Genomic DNA, 23,634 nt, shown 5'->3' with positions numbered 1-23,634 from the left:
AAGTTTGAAAATTCTCTTATGAATCAGTCTGCTTAAATTCTGGTTAACCCATGTCTACTTGGCTACAATTTTATTGCCAATCTTTTTTTTTCCCCCAAGATTTTATTTATTTATTTGAGAGAGAGAGAGAGAGACAGAGTGAGAGACAACATGAGAGGGGAGGTCAGAGGGAGAAGCAGACTCCCCATGGAGGTAGGAGTCTGATGGGGGACTATCCCAGGACTCCAGGATCATGACCTGAGCCAAATGCAGCCATTTAACCAACTGAGCCACCCAGGTGCCCCCCCTTTTTTGAAGATTTTATTTATTTATTTGACAGAGACACACAGCAAGAGAGGGAACACAAGCAGGGAGAGTGAGAGAGGGAGAAGGCGGCTTCCTGTGGAGTAGGGAGCCCAATGTGGGGCTCGATCCCAGGACCCTGGATCATGACCTAGCCCAAGGCAGACGATTAATAACTGAGCACCCAGGCACCCCTTTTATTGCCAATCTTAGCAGAATTGTCAGTAAGAGTCATGATGGAAGCATTAAAAGTATGAATACACAGACACTCTAACAAAGATTTTTACATCAAGAATTTTCTGGAACAATAATTCCTGTGAGAATAGTAGGTCTTTCGATTTCTGGAACAGTCCTAATTTTGTACATGCTATCAGGTTAGCCCTCTGATGAAAATTACCAAATCCTGTGTCCTTCCCTGAAAGTCTTGATCCTTACATATTACGTTCCTTATGTTTTCCTATCATTAAGTGGCATGAAGATGCGTTGTTTTTGACATCCATCATTCACTCCCATTTCTCTGTGAGGAGCTTCTCAATTTAGTTATACGGAAACTAGCCTTTAGTGCCCTACCTTTAGAGACATTTAATGGTGCTCTTGGTCAAGGGTTTGCAGGTCAAGGGTTTGCAGGAGGGCCAGTTTCATGGTCTATCGCTAGAGTTTTAATCTAGACTAGACACAGGGTGACAAGTAAGACTGAACATAGTGGTAGTTGATCCATCCTGCTGATGACAGCCTAAGAGGTGTCCCATGGGCTCCTGCTATTGCCTGCTCACTGGTTCTGGATTATGTCCTAGTCCTGATTCCCCAGCTTGCTCTCTAATTGTTATGAGCTCTCCTATATCCCTCTGGTAATTTGCTTCTCTGATTGAGTTAAATAGAATTAGGTTCTTTCAGCTTAAAGAATCATGTGGATAGAGTAGGATTTTATTTTGTTTTCTTTTTTATTAAGTGAACTATACTTAACATAAAAATTATTTTCTTAGCCCTCTTGAAGCTATAATTAGGCAGTGGCAAGTGCATTCACAGTATTTTGTAACCAATCTCCACAACTCTTACCTTGAAGAACTGAAACTCTGTATCAATGAAACAGCTCCCTATGCCTTCCCGCCCCCAGCCACTGGCAATCACCATTCTACTCTATTTATTTGACGATTCTAGGTGCTTCAGATGGGTGGAATCAAACAGTGTCTTTTTGTGACTAGCTTATTTTACCTAGCATCATATCCTCAAGGTTTATCCATGTTACAACATATGCCAGAATTTCCTTCTTGTTTGAGACTGAATAATATTCCACTCTGTGGCTACAACACATTTTGTTTCTTTATCCATCAATAGACATCTGGGCTGCTTGCACTCTTCAGCTCCCGTGCACGATGCTACCGTGAACATGAGTGTACTTTGACACCCTGCTTTGAACTCCTTTTGGGAATCTACCCAGAAGTGGGATTACTGGATCATAGGGTAGTTCTATTTATAACTGTTTGAGGCCCTTCCGCACTGCTGTCTAGAGTGCCCACACCAATTCATTCTCACCAGCAGTGCACAAAGGGTCCAATTTCTCCACCCTCTCACCAGTCTTCGTTATTTTCAGTATTTTTTTTTAATAGTAGCCATCCTACATCCTTTCTCTAAATAAATGTTGCACCAAGGACAGCCTCTTATATTCAGAAATGGGTTCTGTGAAATATAATGGACAATTAAATCCCAGCCTAAGTGTCTGGGGGAAGAGCTGGCTGTCTCTCCAAATTTTTCTTTTCTTTCTCTTTCTTTTTTTTTTTTGGCTCTCCAAACTTCTTAACTTCACTTGCTTCTGCATTTGCTTTCTCTCATGATGAGTCTGCTAACCATTTTAGAAGGGGCTTAATTCATTCCATGTTAATAATTTCAAAATGTAGGTCTGGGGTAAATTTTTTTTCCCCCCCAAAAGAGTAAGGAGGAAACTCAAGCCACCTGCTATGAATTTGCAAACAAGATTACAAAGGCTCTTCTCTCATTAAAGAAGCATTTAGGATCTTTCAAAAAAGCACTGGTATTGCTGGTTCTGACTTGAGATAACCTGAATAGAAAAAGCTTGGAACCCAGTGCTTGGCACTCACCTTTCAAACTCTTTACAGCCAAGACTCAGACGCCTAAATGTCTCCCGGGCACATTTGCATCTCTGTCAGCTTTACTCTCTGTGGGCACATTTCTTTGACTTGGAACATTCCTTTTTGGACTTTCGTTAGCTGTGCCTAAATCAGGAGGCCTGAGACTCTTGGCTAAGAGTGGGCTAAGGAGCCAGACACCGCTGGAATGTCAGCCAGCCAGTTCCCAGCTGGGTCACTTTGAGCGAGGTCCTTAAACTCTCTGAGCTCCGGTTTCCTCATCTGTGAAACATGAGGAACGCTGCCTGTACTGTAATGACTAATGGAGGTCATAGATGGGTCCGTCCCCAGCTGGACACTGACAGAGCAGGCAATTAAAAAAGTGAAGAAATCATTTATTCTGTACAGAAATAAGGCGGGTTGATGGACATTATCTGAAAATAAAAATATGAAGGTGCTTACTCCTTGAAGATGCTTTCTTAACTCTCCTTAAATTTTTCAAGAGCTCTCAACAATTACACTGAAAACTTATGTTTTCGAAGGGCTGAGCTTTAGTTTTCAAAGATACATATTTGTTCAAGAAATATCTTTTAACATTTTTTTCCTAGAAAACACATCTACTTCTGTGGAGTCTGGAGTACATTTCTGTCATATCCTAAAATTTTTTCTCTTACCAGAGTGTCTGTGTTTGGGTGTCTATAGATACACATATGCATACACACATGGGTAGATAAAGGCATATATTATGTTTCCTGAATGACAACCATGAAAATTATAAAATGCTTTGCTTGGGTAGAACTCTTACCAAATCTTTCCAAAAATACATTTTGGTTTTTGGACACTCACAGAAACCCAAAGCAGTAGCAGCAGAAGCAAGTATCATGACCCCGGTTTCCTAGATGAGATTTTGAGAGGTATGTGACTGGCCCAAGACCTCGAAGCCAGTGAAGCGGCAGAGCCAGAACTCAGACCCAGGCCTTGGGTTTCCAAATTCAATAGTGTCTCCACCATATCTCACCAGTCCCCACAGAGGTCCGTGGTGGAGGACTGCTGGCACAAAGAATGGAAAAACTGCAGAAACGTAAGGCTTGAAAGCCTTTTTGGAATTCAGAGGGACTGAGTATTAGCAAACAACTAAAATGTCATGCTCAAAACCTAGCAAGAATTTAGAAGCATTGAGAGTATTCAAGCTGCTGCAGAATTTATAGGTACATTCTTTAAAAGAAAGAAAAATGTACTGCATGTTTCAGATCCCCATTATGTCCCCAATATTAGTCTTCTCCTTGATAGGTCAGATTTATATTTTATGTAGATTTCCTGAATGTTTTTTCTTAATACACACTTTCTATTAAAAATAATCAATATTTATACACTATATTTTTAATTCCTATACTACTGACATTTAGAGAGAATGTGAGGAGATTCTCTTTGTATCTGGCAGTGTGGCTAAGAATGAGTAAATGAAGAGATTAGTTTTATTTATTATAATTATTATTATTTCTATGGGTCATACTTATTTATTCTTCAATGTGTCATAATTATTTATTCTTCAGGTCTTGTTAAAACCTCTATACTCAGCCAACACTGAAATTTCCATATTCTAAAAACAATCAACATTATATTTAAGGAGTAGAAAGGATTCATAATTGCTCCCCAACCAGAGAATTTATCATATGGAAATATCATTTCTCACATTTCACCTCTGTATGTACATATACGAACATAAAAAATCAATTTTGTGCATGAAAATTAAAATTCCACTGCTTGATTAGTGAATATCAGAAAGCTTAAATCTTCAATAAAATTGAAATAGTTGAAGAAATTATATTACATCAAACCTGATGGAACATGGGACAACTGCTAAATTATCTATCTGAAGAATTTTTGTCACAGTAAATAAAGAAAACACAACATCATGTCTATACTCTGATTATAACTATAAAAATGATATTTTCCATGTGGACAAAGACTTAGAAGGAATATAAAAAAGTTAAAGGGTTGGGTTTTTTGTTTTTTTTTTTTTGGTCTTACGAATCAGTGAAACAGTTAATGTAATTAAAAACAAAAATTGAAATCAGAACAACTTTTAGGATGCACTATATAAAGCTGAGTAGAAAAACAGGAGGTTACTCTCTATACTAACTAGCATGGGTGCCCTGGACGTGATGTAAGACCCAGGACCCTGTGGCATCGCATATGAGCCCTGACTTTGTGCCGCACAGAGAAAGTTCAGAAGAATGGGCCAGAGTCCCAATTTCCTGTGGTTCAAGGTCTATCCCTATGTCATCTCAAAACAATACACACATGTTTGACATTCCATGTATCTATCAGGGCATCAAGTTCCCAGACATCATATCTTTAAATCACTGGATCCCTAAAATTGCACAAGAAGGAAAAATATCACACAGTGGAAAAAATAACCAGTTTTGTAAGTCTTTATTTTTTTAGTTGCTCCTCCCATAGTAATGCACTGAAAGGCATAACAGTTTATATTGTACAAAGCATTTGAAGAAAGTACCTCAACTTGCCGATTATTTCAAAATGAGATTACAAACAAACAAACAAACAAAAGAAAAGGAAAACAAATCTGGTTCTTCAATAAAGGGCAAAATAACTGAATACAGTCTGTTATTTACTTCTCTCTTTTAACATAAGGTCTGGAACACTTCATTTTACAAATAGGATTAACATGAACATAACATCGCACAAGCTTGCAGACGACCAGCATAAAATATGGGGTACAGTTTTTAATCAGAAGAATCATGCTTTCATGAAAGAAATTATAATCGTTTATACAATTGAATCGATTCAGTATTACAAAAACTAAGTTGCATCTATTCATATTTAGCTCATTAAGAAGGAAAACAAAACAACAACAAAAAAGGAATGTTAAGAAAAGCCAAACACCATTTGGCACTCCCATACACAGGTCGAGTCACCTTGGTCCTTGCAATTCAGAAAGGGGCGTGCCTCAGACGTCAGAAAGTAGTGGCTGACTGGAACAGTGCTATTGTAATCAACGAAAAATAGTTTGCCAACAAATAAATACATGATACACACAACACACACAAAAATTAAACATTAAAAAAACAGTGACATGATTGTCTAAAATTAAGATGTTATTACAAGGATTTGGCAAACATTCTATTAGTGTAGTGGTGCAGCGGGACTGGTGATGAACAGGTTACTTCACTGACTTAACCTCTTTGAGCGCTGGAACTTCCATAGTTTACAATATACACATACCCTTTTTCCCTAGTTTTACACAATGTACTTAAGAAGGCAAAAGATAAGGGGGAACGAGGACTCCCTGTTATCAGTTTCTATAATAATCGAGTGTGCATTTCATCCAACTACTTCCATCTTCAAAGGGTTAAATTACATAAAACTTTAACAAAGAAAAAAAATCATATCTGTAATTAAAAGCAACTGTTCCCAATCATGTGGCAGGTGATCTTGTACAAAAGAGAATTCAGTTTCTACGGAGTGTTCATTCATGTCAATGCCGCCATCCCCACAGCCCTCGCGCCCGCCCACAGCCCAGGGCAGGGTGGGCCAGGACGCCTCCTGCCCGCAAGTTGCTCATTCTCACCGAATCACGTTAAGTTGCATTGACCTTCCAGAAGTCAGCAGCTGCCTTTGCTGTGCAAAACAAAATATCGAGAATAAATAGTTTCTTTTTTCTTTCTTTTCCTCTCTTTTTCTTTTTTTTTTTTTAAGCATTCAGTTTAAGGTCACCAGACTTTAAATGAGTGACCCTTCAGGTTTATAAGGCATTCTGCTCAGCAGTCTTTTAAATAGTCCTAGATGAAAGAGCCATGCTACTGTTGGACTTGGTCCCACTCTGGTCGACCTTGGTAATGTCATACGTGGCTTATGGACTGGATGGCACTGGATTCCGCTGCAGCCCTTGCCATACTGTGCCACACATTGGAAGAACTGTGGGATGCAGAATGGAGTGACTCCTTGTCGGACAATGACAACATCATAGCATATGCCTGGGGTAAAAAGGAGAGACTCGGTAAGTGGCACTGAAAAACATCACTTTTAATTCGAAGAATATTCTTGGGGGAATGGGACTCAGAGTTAGGAGCATCCCTCATGGATGTGTTTGGAAAAGCATGGGCTTCTTTTTGTCATCGTAACGATGTGGTGTTACTGCTGGTCTTCAGTGCCTGGGGACCACAAAAGTACATGTCCTACAGGACCAAAAAAAAAAAGAATTGTCCAACCGAAAATGTCAAGTGTCTCCACTGAGAAACACGAGTCCTCCCCCTACCCAGCATAAATATGTCATCCAGCCACTGTTTGTGCACCTGTTCAAGCCACCAAAAATATTATTGTGTGCTTACGATCGAAACTGCAACGATGAAGGGGACATAGACCTGCTTTGATGGCACTGGGGTCTAGTAGAGGACAACTTCCCATCGACTCCTGCACTTTATAACTGAGAGGGTTAGCGCTGACGGTGACACAACTTGCCCTGAGTCACTCAAATAGACAGTGGAGAGGCAGAAGCACAAGTGATTTCTGCCCAACTTTTAATCCAGTGTCCTTTCTCTGGTTTCCCTCCATGTTTCAAATATTCAAAGTTGACTACCCAAAACCTTGCAAGCTCAGGTAGATCAAGTCAGCTTTACCGAAAAATAAAATACAACACAAGACCCAACAATGTTCTGACCAACTTGAATGCCAGTGTCTGCCAAGCAGAAGGTACATGGCAGTGCTCTCTGAAGAAGTGCTCTTTCTTCCTTATTATCATGTCAATTCTAAGTAACTGTTCCAGAGAATCTCCCATTTGCTGCCAAGTAAAATAGTCAAATGAAATGTTTGGTCTTGACTTGTGAGTGAACTTTTCACTGTTGATTTGCTATTGTTGGTCTCATCCACTGCTAAACTTGCCTGTCAAAAATGCTGCTGTAGTGGGATCATTAAAGTCCTGCCAAAGACATTCCACTGTCTGTAAACAAAGACCAAATGCCTCTGTTGTTAAGCAGAATTTCATCTCTGAGAGTCATGCCGAGACATGTGGCCAATCTGTGGTTTTTTCCATAATCATGGCATTCAATTAGAAAATCTGCTCTTGTAGGCTGATTCTGATTTGCTGGGTCATTGCTCTCAATGTATACATTTGACTTTTATGTATGCAATTTACCTTCTGGACCTCTACAAAATCTCAACAGACATATAACAAAAAACTCTAAGCATCTACTCTACACCAGGCACTGTGCTAGGTCCTAGGGAATCAATGAAAAGTAATATACAGTCCCTGTTCTTTTAAGAGTTTTATTTTAAGAGTCTAAAATATGAGCAAGGTGAGCACTAAACTCATTGAACTTTTTATTAAGTACCCGCATTTAGATATCAAGATAAAGAGTATTCTGTAATGGCTTCAACAAAGCCTATTCCAATATTTGGAAAAATGAAAGGAAACTTAAAGAAAACTTTGGGTTCCTGGCTTCTAAATGACCTCTATTCAATTAGCTGTGTGATCTTGGGGAAGTTCCTTTACCTTTCAAGGTCACTTTTCTCTTACCAAATGGGGATCATAATAACAAAAACTTGTCTCAAAGGGCTGTGAAGGAATTATAAGCATTAACTAACATAGATTGCTGGATATAAAAACTACCTATTGTCATGAAATTAATTTTTAGGATAGGAATTTTCAAAGAGGTGACTATGCAGAATGCAGCCACTGTTGTATTGTTCAGCTATCTTGGATTCAATCACTATAATAATCAGAGAAAATATATCAATGTTTTGAGTAAGTCATCTATCTCTATTCAGATTCTAGAAAATGGAAAATATAGAATACTTGCCTTTTGGTAATCAAGTAAAATACACATTTTCATGTACAAAGATCTGCTTCTTGGACATCACTGACAGTGAATAACAATTGAATGAATGAATAAAAAGTCTCATGAAATAAAGTTAGTTTGCAAAAAGACCATATTTAAACTGATATATACGGCGTGATCAAGTAACATGAAAAATACAATACACTAGCATTTTTTGTGATGGTAATTGTTAGTCCAGCTAGGCAGGGACTTTATGTCACAATGCTGGTACCGAAATAGATCACATCTATAATCTCTGGGTTCTTGACCTTTCTGTTTTCAATCACTCTGGACAGCTTCAGGAATTTTTAGGTACTGTGTCTTATAAGCATTTTGGTGGAATAATTAAAAGAAATGAAATGGAAAGGAAAGGAAAGGAGAAAAAAGGAAAGGAAAAGAAAGGAAAGAAAGCCTGCATCCTCTGATATGTCTCCAATCAATTAGGAAGGAAGAATGGGATACCAAGGGTTTAAAAAAATACTCACTACCTCTGATGGTTATGTCCAAGTAAAAATGAGATGTCTACTCTGGCTAATTTATTGTTAATGTGGGGAACTGGAAAATTAATATTTATCCCCACTGAATCATACACCACGGAGAGACCTTAGATATGGCCTCTAGTCACCCCACTTTACAATGAAGAAGTGGCGCCCACAGTCTTGATGTGATGTTCTTAAGTTCATGCAGCTAGAAGCTCTGAGGGTAAGGAGCTGCCTCTACTTCAATGCAAAACGAACATTCCTTTTGCCTATTATTACCTTACATGATATCTTCAATTTTTACCGAATTGACTGAGAGTTAAGAATTTACATTATCCCACTAGCACGATGTTTTTCCCACCTTAGTTGAGATACGACCACATTTGCTGCTAAGAGCAAATGGCTAAGGCCAAAACATCTCAGCCAAATCGGAAAGCATTTCTAAATGTACGAGCCAATGCAGTCACATGGTTTGATATGTCAGGCCACCACCAAAGTGGGCTCACCTTCAATTAGACCAAAGTGACCAACAAATATGGTAATAACAGGAAGCTTCTTTTCTTCTTCTTCTCTGTGATTAACCCAAATGAATTGAACAATGTGATTGAGTAGGGATGTCAGCAGAAAGTACTGACTTCCTTTATTCTGTGATAAAGAACTGAGGCTCTTTTAATTGGTATTTATGGATCCTTAAATGGATTTATTTTTGTTTCCACAGTGCTGATAGAATGCCGTAGAACCCAATAAATGTACTATTCATTCATTCATTCATTCATTCAATTAAAAATAAATTGGTTTTCTTTCCAGCTCTGCCAGTAAGATGCTACAGACTTCGGGCAACTCATTTCATCTCTGATCCTCAGTTTAATAGTTTTATATCCTAGATGCTATAAATTAGATGACTTGTTAATTTACTAATATAATAAGGGACCAAAGTCTGGAAATACACTTAGGTTGACAAGAATTACAGATGTAAACTAATTAAAAAATCCCTCCGAAGTCATACAGAAATAGGTGCAAACACTATGGACTACCTCTACAGAAGTGAGAGAATTGCAGTCAGGCAAAAGCTACTGGAGGACAAGGTTTGTCATGGAAGCATCTGTGTGGAGGGCAGCCATGTTCATGGCTGTGCTGGGGAACCATCTTGGATTCGGTCATAGGGTCAAGGTAGGAAAGTTTTGAGTCAAGCAACTGAACTTGTTCAGACTCTAGAGCACTGCCCAGAGAGACTATCTGCCTTTTGGTGCCCAAGACACCATGTCGCCATGACGCTGTGCTGCAGGAGAACATGTACCTGTGATTTGGACTTTCTGTGTAACGGCTGTTTAAGTTCCTCCGGCACATGGGAAGCACTAAAAGAAGACAGCTCAGCTTCAGTATATTGATTATCTTCCAGTTTCCTCATTTTGAGGCTATCTGTGAAGTGCCTTATATGATCTAGAGCAGAAAGTCCAGTTTTATATTCTTCCTCTTTATACCTAAAATGAACCAATGGGAAAGCACAGAGGGTTTTTTCTTTCTTTCTCAGTTTGTTATCCAACCAAATCACTTTTCATGTGAATCCATACAGCTGTCAAACTTTGTATTATATTTGCAGTATCAAGAAGCATGCATCCATTACTGGGTTCTTTAAAGTGTCTACACATACTGTATCTTAAAAACATGTTTGTTTTAAGATTCTTCATAACCAAAGCACATGTAGATAAGAGGTAAAGGCAATGGTGTAGGATCAGCAATGTAGTGGAGGCACAATTTATAGTTTATAATGTCCATTTAAAATAAAGCCAGTCATGATAAGACTTAGTGAGCACCCACTCTCCATATGAAAATAGAATATTCTTATAAATTTAACTACTTGGTTCATTTTTTTCCCATTAAAAACCTACCTGTACAGTTTACATATCAAATTAAGTGATACTGATCTCCCTAATATTGGATTAATAACATACAAGATTTTTGAATGAATTAGATAATATTGCCATCTCCATTTTTCTTTGGGTTTTACAGTACAATCTACGTAAGTGATTGGGTACTCATCTAATTTTCATTTATTCTTGTCATCTCAGGTTAATCAGGGTTCCACAGACACCAATGCATTTCTAATCTTGTGGATTATGATGGCTACCTTGTTTTCACCCATTCAAAATGAATCCACCAAATACAGTTTTCTGATTCAAATGTATTTTTTATGATTCAATGCTCATCAACTGCCATGGCCTGAAATATTGCCCTAATGGAAAAACAGAGCAGAGAGACTTGCAAGCATATGTGTATCTACGCCTACTTATTTACTAATGTCACCCCAGGTACTCACCTCACTGGGGACGTTTTGCAACTCATCTCCAGGGTGCTGGCATCTTCATAGTCATCCTCAGGGTTTCCCTCATGTAAATTGCTTGTCCCTGGTTCTTTCCCCGTTTTTCCAGTAATATCGTTGTCATCATCCTCCTCATCTAACAACACCTCATCTTCTACTTCTTCATCATCCAGTAAATCTGAATTTTGGCTGGTCACCAAAGCTTTCTCATCCTTAAAATGACTGCCGTTCATTCTTTCAAAAGCATAAAAAAAGAAACAGGTCCCATTATTGGTTTCATTTGTAAACGTGCAGCTGGCTCTCTTCTCATGTCTTCCCAAAAATAGTTCAGGATTTTCAGCACTTCTACAGGCAATTTTTATTGTTTATGCTTTATGGCAACCATGGAAAGTAATGTTACTTCACAAATGAGAGAATGAAGAAAACAATAATTGGGTGATTATTCAGAGGATAAATGGGGCTTCTGGCAGAGCTAGAAAAACTGTCTCAGGCTCCTATTCCTTATCCGACCTTTGCCTGATAAATGATACTGTTATATATGATATAAAAAGCCTACATATGTCTTCTCTACATAATGTTACCTAATTACCATATAAGTGCCCACCATTTAAAATAATAGTTTTCTGGAAAATTCATATCCCTGAACAACACTGACAAAAACTTCAACACACACACCTAGAGTGAATCAAGGAGTTCAAACAAAATGTTAAGAGAGCTGTCAGGGAACACGTGGTATTTGATATTTCTAGGTGACATTTGTGGTGTATGCCACTTAGACATCCTGCTCAAGCTTGGAAATGATGGAGAGCTCACTTATTTTTACTGTTTTCAAACTAGCCTCAATGGTCTGAATGTAACAAAGTTCCCTGTTTCTCAAAAGAACATCAGGGTGGGCAATTATCTAAAAATGCAATTGTGTGATTATCTTTTGAACCTTACTTAGCATGCATGTCTCATGTGATACAAAAGAAGAATATTTTATTCTAAAAGTCCTTTGCAATTCTTTAGTTTGTGGTTGTAAGGATTATAGTATGTGATTTAAATGTGAAATTACAAAAAAGGGTTTAATTACAAAGAAGTCCCAATTTGATACATTTGAGAGCATCTATAAAAGCAGGACAAATTTCTCAGGCTTTAAAATAAACAGAAAGAACATATAAATTGAAGGGCGCCTGGGTGGCTCAGTCAGTTTAGCACGCCTGGCCCTTGGTTTCAGCTCAGGACATGATCTCAGAGTTTGAGATCGAGCACCATGTCAGGCTCCACACTCAGCTCAGAGTCTGCTTGTCTCTCTCCTTCCCCCCGCTTGTGCTCTATCTAAAATACATAAATAAAATCTTAAAAAAATATAAAGATGTATAAGTAAATTTAAGTTTCATTGTAATATTTAAAAGTCAAAATTAACTTAGTTCCAGATTAATTACAAATGCTTTGAACTACAGAGTATGTCCTCCTAATCTCCTCTTTTTAAATATATGTGACCAGGGAAATTAAGGCACTTCCTCCAAGTTCAGAAAGCTTGTTGAAATTTAAGTTATTGCTACAGAAATGTGGGCTATTCGCATTTAACAGAACTATTTTTCAGATTATAGGAGATCAGGTATCAGCAATGTAATCCATCACTTTCCCATGTTAAAAAAAAAAGAGATAATTAAATACTTATATTTTCTGGGGTAAATAAATAAACAAAACAAAACAAAACAACGTTGGGTGTGACAGACGCACATAGTAAAAATCTTAAAAACAGTTGTATTATCATTATTAATGTTTTTATACAGCCAATCTCTTAACCACTTTTATCAAAGAATGATTAAAACACGTTTTGCACAGACATAAATTATTAGTTTCCAGATACACTGCCAACTTGCTAGCTTGAATGGATTGAAACTGTTATTTTTTTTTTAAATGAAAGAAAAAGTAAAAGAACAAAAGAATGCATGGATGAAAACCAAAAGTAACAAAGCCAACATGATTAAGAAAACCTATTTGTTAATTATGCTTTCAAATGTGGCAATTTATGGGGGATAAATTATTCATCAAAAGTAGCCCCGATAGGAGTTGAGGGGGGGAAGTTAAATGACTCAATCTTCTTACTTCTGTGCTGTTTGGACATGTTGAAGCCAGATGTCGCAGCTATATGTGGGCTCACAAATCTCCAGGAAAGGGCTAGAAAATCTGAAAAGGCATCTCAGAACCCAAATGGTGGTTTTTGTTCAACATTTCTTTTGTGTCATGTAAATGTTGTTATCAAAATGTAAGGCACTACTTACACGCTACTTTGTATTTCTGAACATATGCTCATCTCACTCCCTCCATCCTCTGCCTTTCACACTCACACACACACACACACACACACACACACACACACGGGCAAGCAGAGGAAAAGATACGTCCAACTGCACAAAGTCATAGCTCTTATCAGACCTCTTAGAATTTGGGAAGGGTCATGTAAAAGCAGATCTTCTCTCTTTTTTCCCCTAAATAAGTTGAAGAAAAGAGGTTCTTCTGTTATATAATTTTATCTGGGGAATTCTATATATAATTTTATCTGGGGAAATAATGTTTATGTGAACTTTGGCTTAATGTAAAAACTACCTTAAATAATTATTTGACTTTTAATAATATCAAAAAATAGAGGACACTAACAATAATATTTGCATGATGAAAAGTAACGGAGCTTTCAAGAACTATTTCATTTGACATTAAAATTGACTATGCAGCATCCTAACTGAATAGGCTCTTGGATAGTTATGTTAAAAAAAATCTAGTTCTCAATCTAGTTCTCAATATCAGATATTTAATTATAACTTAGAGATAAGAAGAATTAAATCTGGTAGTTTTGGTATAATAATGTTTCATTAACATCATATAAAATATAAATATTAGGTAAGTATTTATTATTATCAGCAGCATTAAAAGTTTTTCTCTAGGAATTAAGCCATATATGCTTGAGGTTGATAATGATAAGAGGTAAGCAAGGCACCAGGTCACTAAAAACAGAGATGATAACACCCACTGAAACAAACATGCCAGAATTAAATGCATATCCACCTGAGAGAGCCCATAGGTAGTGAAAGAATCATACCAAGAAGTCTCAACTGCTTTTTAGGTAAAAGATATTTAAATGATATTCAATAGGTATGTTATATACAGATATGTATATATATACACGCACACCTTTTATATATATATATGTGTGTGTATATATACACATATATATACACATACACACACACACGTACATCTAGTTATATTATCTGTAATATACACATGATATATAATAGTAGCCACAGTTGAATCAACTGAATCCCTGTGGTGGCTTTCCTTTTTGCTTGGTAAGTTTTGATAAAATCGTCTAATTAGTTATCAAGAACAGCAGAACAGAATGGTGGTAAAAGCATAGGCTCTGAAACCAGATGGCCCAGGTTGAATCCCATTTATTAATTACTTATGTGCCCTCTGGCAAGTTATTTACCTGTGATGTCTCCATTCCTTCACTGATAAAATTACATAGTAATAGTAGCCTCATAGGGCTATTATGATAATTAAATTAATTCATACACACAAAGCGCTTTGAAGAGCATTTAGTATTTAATCTGTACTAAAGAAATGCCAGCCACAACTGGTAGAAGTTACAGTGTGTCACAAAAATGAGCACAGCAAATCTATTTGGAACATACTTATTTCAGAAATCAGAGCATTTAAAAAGGAAAAACTCAGGGCACCTGGGTGGCTCAGTGGGTTAAAGCCTCTGCCTTCAGCTCAGGTCATGATCCCAGGGTCCTGGGATCGAGCCCCGCATTGAGCTCTCTGCTTGGCAGGGAGCCTGCTTCCTCCTCTCTCTGCCTGCCTGCCTCTCTGCCTACTTGTGATCTCTGTCTGTCAAATGAATAAATAAAAAATCTTTAAAAAAAAAAAAAAGGAAAAACTCAGCTTTACCTCTCTTCTGTGTTCCTGGGAGACTGGCCGCTGTGGTTGCTATTCCCAATGAAATTGCGGATTTCTGTGAAGTAAGCATCTTCTTTGTCATCGAGAATGGCACCTGTACTTTCCAGCTCAGAATGAGGTGACGATGTTGCCGTACCTGGGGGTAGAGAGTCTTTTGAGGAAAAGACTACTATTGATATGAACAACTTATTTTGAACCTCTTTCCTTCTTCATTTGATCAGTGTTTCCTAAAACAGGCTCTTTGGAATATTAATAATGGTAACTTCAGGAGGCCAACGTCTTCCCAAATTACCACACGCCTGCTGATGAAAGTACCTTGGGGAATATTCTGAACCACTGAAGTCATGTGGTACAGTCTCCCAGAGATGTTTCTCCCACAGCTTCCTTCCATTCCCACTATGACAAGAGGAGATTTTCACTCATAAAATGAGGAAATGGGGTGAAGCAAATTATAAAGAAGCCCCAAATAGATTCCTTCAGAAGAAACTATATACTCAGTCCTGGTTGCAGTCAATATGTATTTATTGTTCCTGTGCTAAAGCACATTACCAAATAAAGACTGAAAACGTGCCAAAAATTCTGTATTCTGATTTGGTGAGTGAGGCAGTGAGTAGACTTAGCACACCAGCCCAGAAACTGAGGTGGGACAGCATTAAAAGGACAATATGGGATCTGCTCATTCTAAGATGATTTTCAGCTTCCTTAACTATAAAACTAGAATCAGAATACCTTCTCACAGGATGTTTGTGAGGTTTTTATAAATTTACACAACTATAAACACCTTATATGTGGTCAAATTTACATCAACACTTACTTCATGCTGCTTACCTTTCCCGCAAGATAACTACAATCTAACAGTTCATCCTAATAGTTCAGATAACCAAGATAAGAGGGGAGAACAGCTCTCAGCTGAATAAAGTTATCTCGGGTAACAAGTATTGAACTTAGACATGTTACATTTTTAACTCATTTAATTATTTTCCAAAATGCTTTTGATTATGGGCACCTGAGTGGCTCAGTTGGTTAAGGAGCCAGTTCTTTACTTCAGCTCAGGTCATGATCTTGGGGTCCTGGGATCAAGCCCCACATCCGGCTCTTTTCTCAGTGGGGAGTCTGCTTGAGCTTCTCTCTCTCCCTCTGCCCCTCCCTCTGCCTCTCTGGAATAAATAAATCTTTAAAAGAACAAAACAAAAGCAGTATACTTTTGATTAGAAAAATTATGGGAAAATGCCGTAAGGGTGCACGTGGTTGGAATGTGTGGCCAGTTTAGACTTTGACTACTTTATACTTCCGTCTCTAAAATCTGGTATCTTGAGACCACAGTCATTTGACTTTGGAAAATAAACAGAGGAAAATAAACAGTAATACAGTTCTATGTAGTAGCCCTCCAAGATTGTAACCCATGTGCCTGGGTACAAGGGGAGAAGGATTAATAATAAAATAATTTCCTTAAGTAAAAATAGCTATTTTGTACAACTTCAACATTTTCCTGTTTTTAAATAAAATCTCTTTTCCTGAACCCATTGCTTGCTCCTTCCCTTGCCCCCAAGGCATTTTCTTGATTCTCTTGAAACAAATTATAGCCACACGGTGTGGCTCCAAACACATATACCAGTTGGCAAATACCAATTAATGATTTATTATCTAACTCTTAGAAGCCAAAGGCAAAGGCAAGAAAAACTACCATCTCTTCTGCTAACTATGTGCTGGCAAGTCTGACTTAAGGGAAAGTTAGGGCTTTTTGGCCACTTTTAACTCAATTCTATATCAGAATTTATGACCCAAATCACACGCCACTGTCGTTTGCTATGGGTTGCTCTGATCATGTCAACAATCTTCCATCACGAATCTCTGAAAAGTTACCCTGGGGATATTCTCTGAACTGTAGGGACCTCTGCAAACACAGCCATGGTTTCTAAGCTAATATTCAGAGCACAATATTCTGGGGCTGCCACTGTGGAAACACTGCCATGCCCGGAGTCCCCATTTTGCACCAATATGCAGAAATATTTCTCCCTGCAATTTAGGAAATCCTGATTTATAACTCTCCTAGGAGACTGGGTCATGGTTCTCTTTGTTTGAGATTACCCATAATTGAGACGAATCCAGGAGAATAAGAAAACAATCCAAATAAGGTCCTGAGTTGTATATTATTCACCTATCACGGCACTCTATAATTTAAGGGAAACATGCTGCAAATTTTAGGATCTGCTTCTGGTGTCAAAGCGAAAGGAGAGAAGAAAGATCATAATTATCTCTTTTTTAAGAAGTATAGTTGTCATATGATATTATTCATGATTATCTTTTAAAATAAGAAAACTGAGCCATCTTCTCCTCCTAACACAACAGATTACCTACCAGACATGTTCCCATTCTCATGTTTCTTTAGGTGTCTGTCCAAGTTGGTTTGTTGACCGAAACACCTATCACATAAGTGACACTTGAAGGGCTTCTCCTTATTGTGGATGTTACGAACGTGTCTCTGCAAGTTGGAAGAGATGCTAAAGGATCTGTCACAGTATTTGCATCTGAAAAATAAGCACAAAAAAAATATTTGCAAGCAAATCAAAAGATATTTCTCAAGACACGTAAGCCAGATATCCAAAATTATCACCCATAAAACATTTTAGAGAAAATGAAAAAGAAGAACACTATTTCCACAGCCAAGATTTCAATTCCAATAGACTTTGATTCCATTAAAGATTTTCATGACTTTACGAAAAACCATAATAAAGTATCGACAATTTGATTGGTTCCAAATTTATTAGGGTCATCAGTTTTCATGTTTTCAATAAACCTCACAGAATTAAGGACATTAAGAAATAGTAGCGTGGTTTTACCTTATACTTAGGACAATACCAATAAATCCTTTGTAAACAAACACGAAACAAATTCACGTATTCTTCAAATTAAGTAAAAGATCACTCTTAAATTCAAAATTGAACAGTTTCTTGGTAGATTCACTTTCTCAACTGAAAAACCTAAAGGAACTTCTATTATCTTCTCAAAAAGAGCAGTAAAGAATCCAAACCTTTAAAAACTGAGTCCACACCAGACAATAAAATTTTCATAATCTGTAGTGATTACAAGCCCCCAGAGCCTTTGCTCTAATAAACTTTAAACTATATCTTTTAAAAGACTTATTTATTTATTTGAGAGAGAGACTGTGTATGAATGGGGAGGGGCAGAGAAAGAAGGAGAGAAGCAGACTCCCCACTGACCAGGGAGTGGGCTGCAGGGCTCAATCCCAGGACATTGGGATCATGACCTGAATGGAAACCAAGGATCAGACACTTAACCCACTGAGCCACCCGGGTACCCCCACCTTTGAACTGTTAAAAAAGAAAGTAAAAGTGGAACTAAATTCTACTTTTGGAATAAAATAAAGTCTTCATTATCTCTGCTCTTCTTATTCCCCCCAACTTTCCATTTCTATTCTTACAGAGTTTGTGGCATTTCTGAACCAGGTTGGTTTTCCAGGAAAACACTTATTATTGGTTGGCTAATTGTTTCTGCCTTCCATGTGATTAAAAAAAAAATCGTAAGTTATTTTGAAGTTCCCCTTTAAACCTAAATAAAAACATATCCTCCTCACCCCATACACCCCCCAGTTCTTACGGATAAAGAAGAAAAGTGACAATTTATGGGGTAGTCTCCTTTGGCATTTTAAAGTAAAGACTGCATTATTCGTTTGTGTGGCTTTTTTGTATGTGTGTTCTTTAAAAAAAAAGAAGAAGAAGAAAAAAAAGAGCTTTCTCTAGATGACTTTTAAGTGAAAATTTTTAACCTAGCAGCCAATCTTGAACTTCTTCTTCCATATGTGAAGGGTCCTTCTCCCACTTCTGAACATGGACTCAGTGGTTCGAGTGCTCTACATCAGAAATCACCCCATTCCACTCGAAGTGTTTGGGTTTCTACGGCTGTCTTTACGTGATGCCAGAAGTCTAGTTAGTTCAGTGGGGAAAATAAATCTGTTAAACTAGTTACTTTGGCATAGTATCAATAAACCAACTCAAGGACTGATTTCATTTTTCCCCCTTAAAAAAGTGTCCTGGCATGATGAGGCTCCTCAACTTTCCTCACTTACAATATTAATTTAAAAATGCGTGAGACCCCACATTCATAGTAGTTGTGTTATTTTAGCCTCTGCTTTTGAAAAATATATATATATGAGTCATGGCCTCCTCTGCAATAACTCTGTGGACTCCCAAGGCCCACTACAATGAGAATAATGATACAATTAGCACAATTGTGCTGTACTGAGCAGAACAACCTCAAAAACGCTACTAGAGAAAACTTATACTCCCATCAAACATTTTTCACTCAAAACATTTTCTATGAACATCATGAATTAGAGAGATTTTGCCTTTGACACACTTCCAGCTTTCTGCTCGTATGCAAAGGGGCTCTTCCAAATCTAATAGACATCATCTACACTAATACAGATAAAATCAGCCAATAAGAACATTCTACACAATAATCATCTGTTATTTTTGTATCTTTCCTCTGCTAATGTCTTGGCCAAAAGTTTTGAGTGCTACTGAATACAAAAAAAAAAAAAAAAAAAAAAAAAAAAAAAAAAAAATCATTGCTTTCTGCTCCAATAAATTAGTTAGGGTAGTCAGGAGTCTAAGTTTCTAAAAATTCTTAAAATGAATACATATATCATGACCAATACACTCATTAAGAATTTGGATGTAAACACAAGGGTCATGGGAGCCTTTGAGATTATGGTGTGAGATAAAAACTCTGACATGGGAGCTCCAAGTCTGGGTTTTAATTCTGGATCTTTTAATACCAGGCTTTACAGAAGGCAATTAACATCTGTGCATCTGAATTTCTTCACTTGTAAAACAGAGGAGCTAGACAAAAAATTGTTTAAGATCTCTAGCTATGCCAAAATTCTGGCCTGTGTTTTTAAAAATAAACATACCATTTATGGAGTAGACTAAAACCATTGAATTCGAGTACAGAGCAAAATGAGCACAATATAGTCGAGACCAGATCCTTGGCCATAATAAAATGTAAGTGCTGAAATCTTTCCTTCACTGAAGCAGAATTCCTGCGATCTGAAATTTTTCTCAAAAAAGGAAATCACCTAACAAATTCCATTTTTATATCTCTCTGAGATTTATTCTATAAAGTCCATTCTATTAAAGTAGAAGTGTCATTTCTGACTAGTAATTTATAAAACGTGTAGGAAAGAAAGAATTTAAGAAAACATTTTATTATTTGCTGAGCTTAAGTCCCTCCAGTTTTCTCCTAAAATGTCAATTCTTTTCAAATGAGCATTCACTGATCTGCCCACTTTCTTTTTTCTTATATGTAAGAAAGTCTTTGAAACCTGAAAAATTATTTATTTTAATGGAAAGAGAGAGAATGCCGACAAAAATAATCTTAAGTATATGCACTGCATCAGAATTTCAAGGCAGAATGAAATCACAATGTGACTTAAGGTAAATCACATTTATTCTTTAAAAAATATTTACGACCACCTAGCACTATATGCAAAGCATTGCACATAAAACAATGTAGATTTTATTTTAAAACTGAAGAGGATCTGGATAATTTTCATTCTTTAGTAAACAATAATATTAAAGTTAGACACATGTCCCATGTGTCACGTGGCTGATTTTGACATTTAACAGAATAAGCCAAGAGATAGTTTAGAAATTGTTGGTAGAATTTCCCCTCTTCCTATAACTAGTCTATTTCATCTTTTCTGCTCCTACTTCCTTACCGTCTCCCACTTCTCCAGGTTTAAGGTCTACTCCTTAAACCTCCTAATGGGACCTGGGGACACATATGTAGCTACACCGGGGAAGTAAAATTACACACTGCTTGTTAACTCCTCACAGAGATTAAAGACTTGAGAAAGAGAGGCTGCAATGTTCTGATTACTGTCAATTAATACTGCACCAATTATTGAGGAGAGAGAGCATTAAATAGTTTTTTAAATGGGGGTACCTGGTGGCTCAGTTGAGCGTCTGACTCTTGATTTTAGCTCAGGTCATGATCTCAGGGCGGTGGGAATGAGCCCCGTGTCAGGTTCTGTGCTAGGCATGGAAACTGCTTAATTAGATTTTCTTTCTCTCTCCCCCTCTGCCTCTCCCCACCCCATACTCTCTCTCACTAAAACAATAATAATGGTCTTTAAAAAGCTAACATTTCTTAAATGCTTATTCTATGCTAGATCTAGATCTAGACCCTAGGTCTAGATCCTGCTAGACCTTTTCAACTGAGATGTCCAAAGCCTTGATTTAAAAAATTAGAACTCTTATACCTTTTATCCTAGCTACTAGTCAGTTCTTCTTTGACTCAAAATTGCAAGGACATACAGACATGCACTAAATAGCCTCCTTTAAAATTATGGCAATACATCCACTCTAATTACTATAGCATTTACCAAGGTATTTAGTAAAAATCATTGTCAAACCTGTAAGGCTGCTCTCCTGTGTGGGTTCTCAAGTGCCGTGTTAAGTTCGCAGACCTTGGAAAAATCTTGCCACAGTATCTGTTATGAAAGATGTTTATAAGAGAAAGTCAGCACAATCGACTTTATTTCACTCAAGCTGCGTAGAAGCCAGATGCTGATTCCTGATTTAATTAATCTTGCATGGAACTCACATGTCTTTGGTATTTAAAATTTGCAACAAAGCCATTCTATGGATATAAATAACTCCACTAATAAAGGCTGCATTATGAGATCTGGTTGAATTTGCTCATGCATAAGCAAGCACTTTATGAAAATAGACTTTAGTTTTGATGACCCCCATACGCCTCTTTTATTAACTCTGTATCTTTACAGTCACAAAACTGAACCAGACAAGGGGATAAAAAAATGACAAGAGTCTGTGATTCTGGGCTGATGTAAACAGATTTCAAATGTTTCAACTCATTTTACATGTTAGCCGCAGTGACAACTCGGTACATTGAGTGGTATCAGATCAGACAAGATTCGAAGACCCCATCCATCAAGGTATGTTCCTATAAAAGCTTTTCTGGAAAGAAAGTGACACATTTTCCAAAGAGCAGATAAATTGATATGCCTGAGTCAGATGCCACAAATTTCCGAAGACAATTCAGAAATTATAAGCACAATTTATTGAACAGAAGAAAAAAAGAAAAAAAGCAAGCTTTACTGTATTACTGATGGGTAACAAGAAACTTATTAACTAGCTTTCTTCACTTATCGACCCTATTCGTCCTTTGTTAATGGCCTTATTCTTCAATGCCATGACAATTAATAAATGTATGCTCGAAGACAGTAGTATTATACCTTTGGATGAAAATAATTAACTGTGAAAGAAAATTCATAAATATCAAAGTGAAACAAGTATTTGGACTCTTTCCAACCTCATTTATCACAACCAAATGGCCTGTGTTAAAATTCTCATTTAATAATAATTTTTTAAAACCACTATTTTTATATCTCCCTAAATAAAGAGTACTTTGAAGTGCTGGAGATCTATCATGGTCACGATTAATCATCCAATCAAGAATAATTTCCAAAACAAACAGCAGGGCCTTTTGCAATCAGAGGGGAGACCTGGGGAAAGTGGGCTGTCACGGGCCCTGCGGTCACCTGCAGGTGTAGCGTTCTTTCCCTTTCCGAAGGAGGTTCTCCGGCAGGGCATTGGGAGGCGCTCTGAAGTTGAACATGGAGGGAACTGACTGCAGAAGTTCACTGGCCTCCGGTTTCAGGGCACTGAAGCTCTCCAGCTTCTCCGCCATGTTCTCAATAGCTGACATCTGAAAAGCAAGAGCACAAGACCGTGAAGGACAAGTCCGATGTCTGTTCTTCCATAATCACCTCTAGCAAACCAAGAAATCGTTAAGAAAGGGGAAGCATCACATCAGCTGACCACGGTGGATGGGAGAAAAAGGCTGCAGTGTCCCAAAAATAGACAGACAATGAGAGGACTTGTTGACTTAGGAAATAACAACGGTAGAGAACCATGCTTATAGAATGCTGGGTGAACTTCTTCAAAAGATCTTGGTTAGGCCATTTTGTCATAATTTGATATAGACCTGAGCAATGAAATACATGAGCCATAATAAAGCTTTTTTATTAAATTAAGAGACAACATTACCATTACATTATACATTATACTATACACTACACATTAGTGAACTGGACATTCACGGAGAGGTCCCGCATGCCTTGCCTTGGTAATAAAAACCATAGGAAGCATGGCACTCCACATAAAGAATTCATAGCACCAAACACATCAAAGTTTCAGCCGTGTTCCAAAGTTACAGCTTAAGCCAAATGTGTGTAGTGTAGAAAGAAAAAAATTAAGGCGGAAGAGGTGTTTCGTCCAAGACTAGGTTAACTTAATATCTGGATATACTACGATTTTAAGTGGGATCATATACAAGGAATTTTGAAGAAATATTACTTTGTTCCGAGCAAAGACTGAGTTGAAATGACAGTTCATGATACATTATCATGACTTCATGTTATAGAACTTGGCACAGGCGTTATAAGGGGAGTAGTTAGCCTAACCACACTCTTAGAGAAATAATCTTAAAACACTATCCTGCCTAATTCTTCCCCTCAAACAACCTAATTTATTTTGCTTATAATCTTCACGCTTCTGTCCACCTGCACATACATCTGACAGTCACAATCGGAGGGTGGCATTTCTTTTGAAAGCCAGCTCGATCCTTACCATTCTCAG

At 37.5% G+C, this 23,634-nt stretch overlaps 1 protein-coding gene across 18 annotated transcripts in view; it reads right to left on the bottom strand.

Moving 5' to 3' along the window:
* Positions 1–4,785: 4,785 nt before the first annotated feature.
* MECOM (MDS1 and EVI1 complex locus) overlaps positions 4,786–23,634 on the bottom strand; it is a 543,708-nt gene continuing 524,859 nt past the window's right edge. For 16 of the 18 annotated variants that reach the window (XM_032359866.1, XM_032359880.1, XM_032359967.1 and 13 more), the window contains 7 exons: positions 22,536–22,702; positions 21,387–21,464; positions 17,309–17,478; positions 14,942–15,086; positions 11,000–11,236; positions 9,980–10,163; positions 6,042–6,364 (listed from right to left, as the gene is read on the bottom strand). In XM_032359866.1, coding sequence (XP_032215757.1) covers positions 6,230–6,364; positions 9,980–10,163; positions 11,000–11,236; positions 14,942–15,086; positions 17,309–17,478; positions 21,387–21,464; positions 22,536–22,702 — 1,116 coding nt within the window. In that variant the 3' untranslated portion in view covers positions 6,042–6,229. Of the gene's footprint in view, positions 6,009–6,041; positions 6,365–9,979; positions 10,164–10,999; positions 11,237–14,941; positions 15,087–17,308; positions 17,479–21,386; positions 21,465–22,535; positions 22,703–23,634 lie in introns of those variants that run through there. The other 2 variants (XM_032359892.1, XM_032359923.1) reach the window with 2 other exon arrangements.

The sequence above is a fragment of the Mustela erminea genome, chromosome 1 (assembly GCF_009829155.1).
Source record: "Mustela erminea isolate mMusErm1 chromosome 1, mMusErm1.Pri, whole genome shotgun sequence".
Taxonomy (NCBI): Eukaryota; Metazoa; Chordata; class Mammalia; order Carnivora; family Mustelidae; genus Mustela; species Mustela erminea.
The sequence above is the reverse complement of the archived record's forward strand: the minus strand, read 5'-3'. Positions and strand labels throughout refer to the sequence as shown.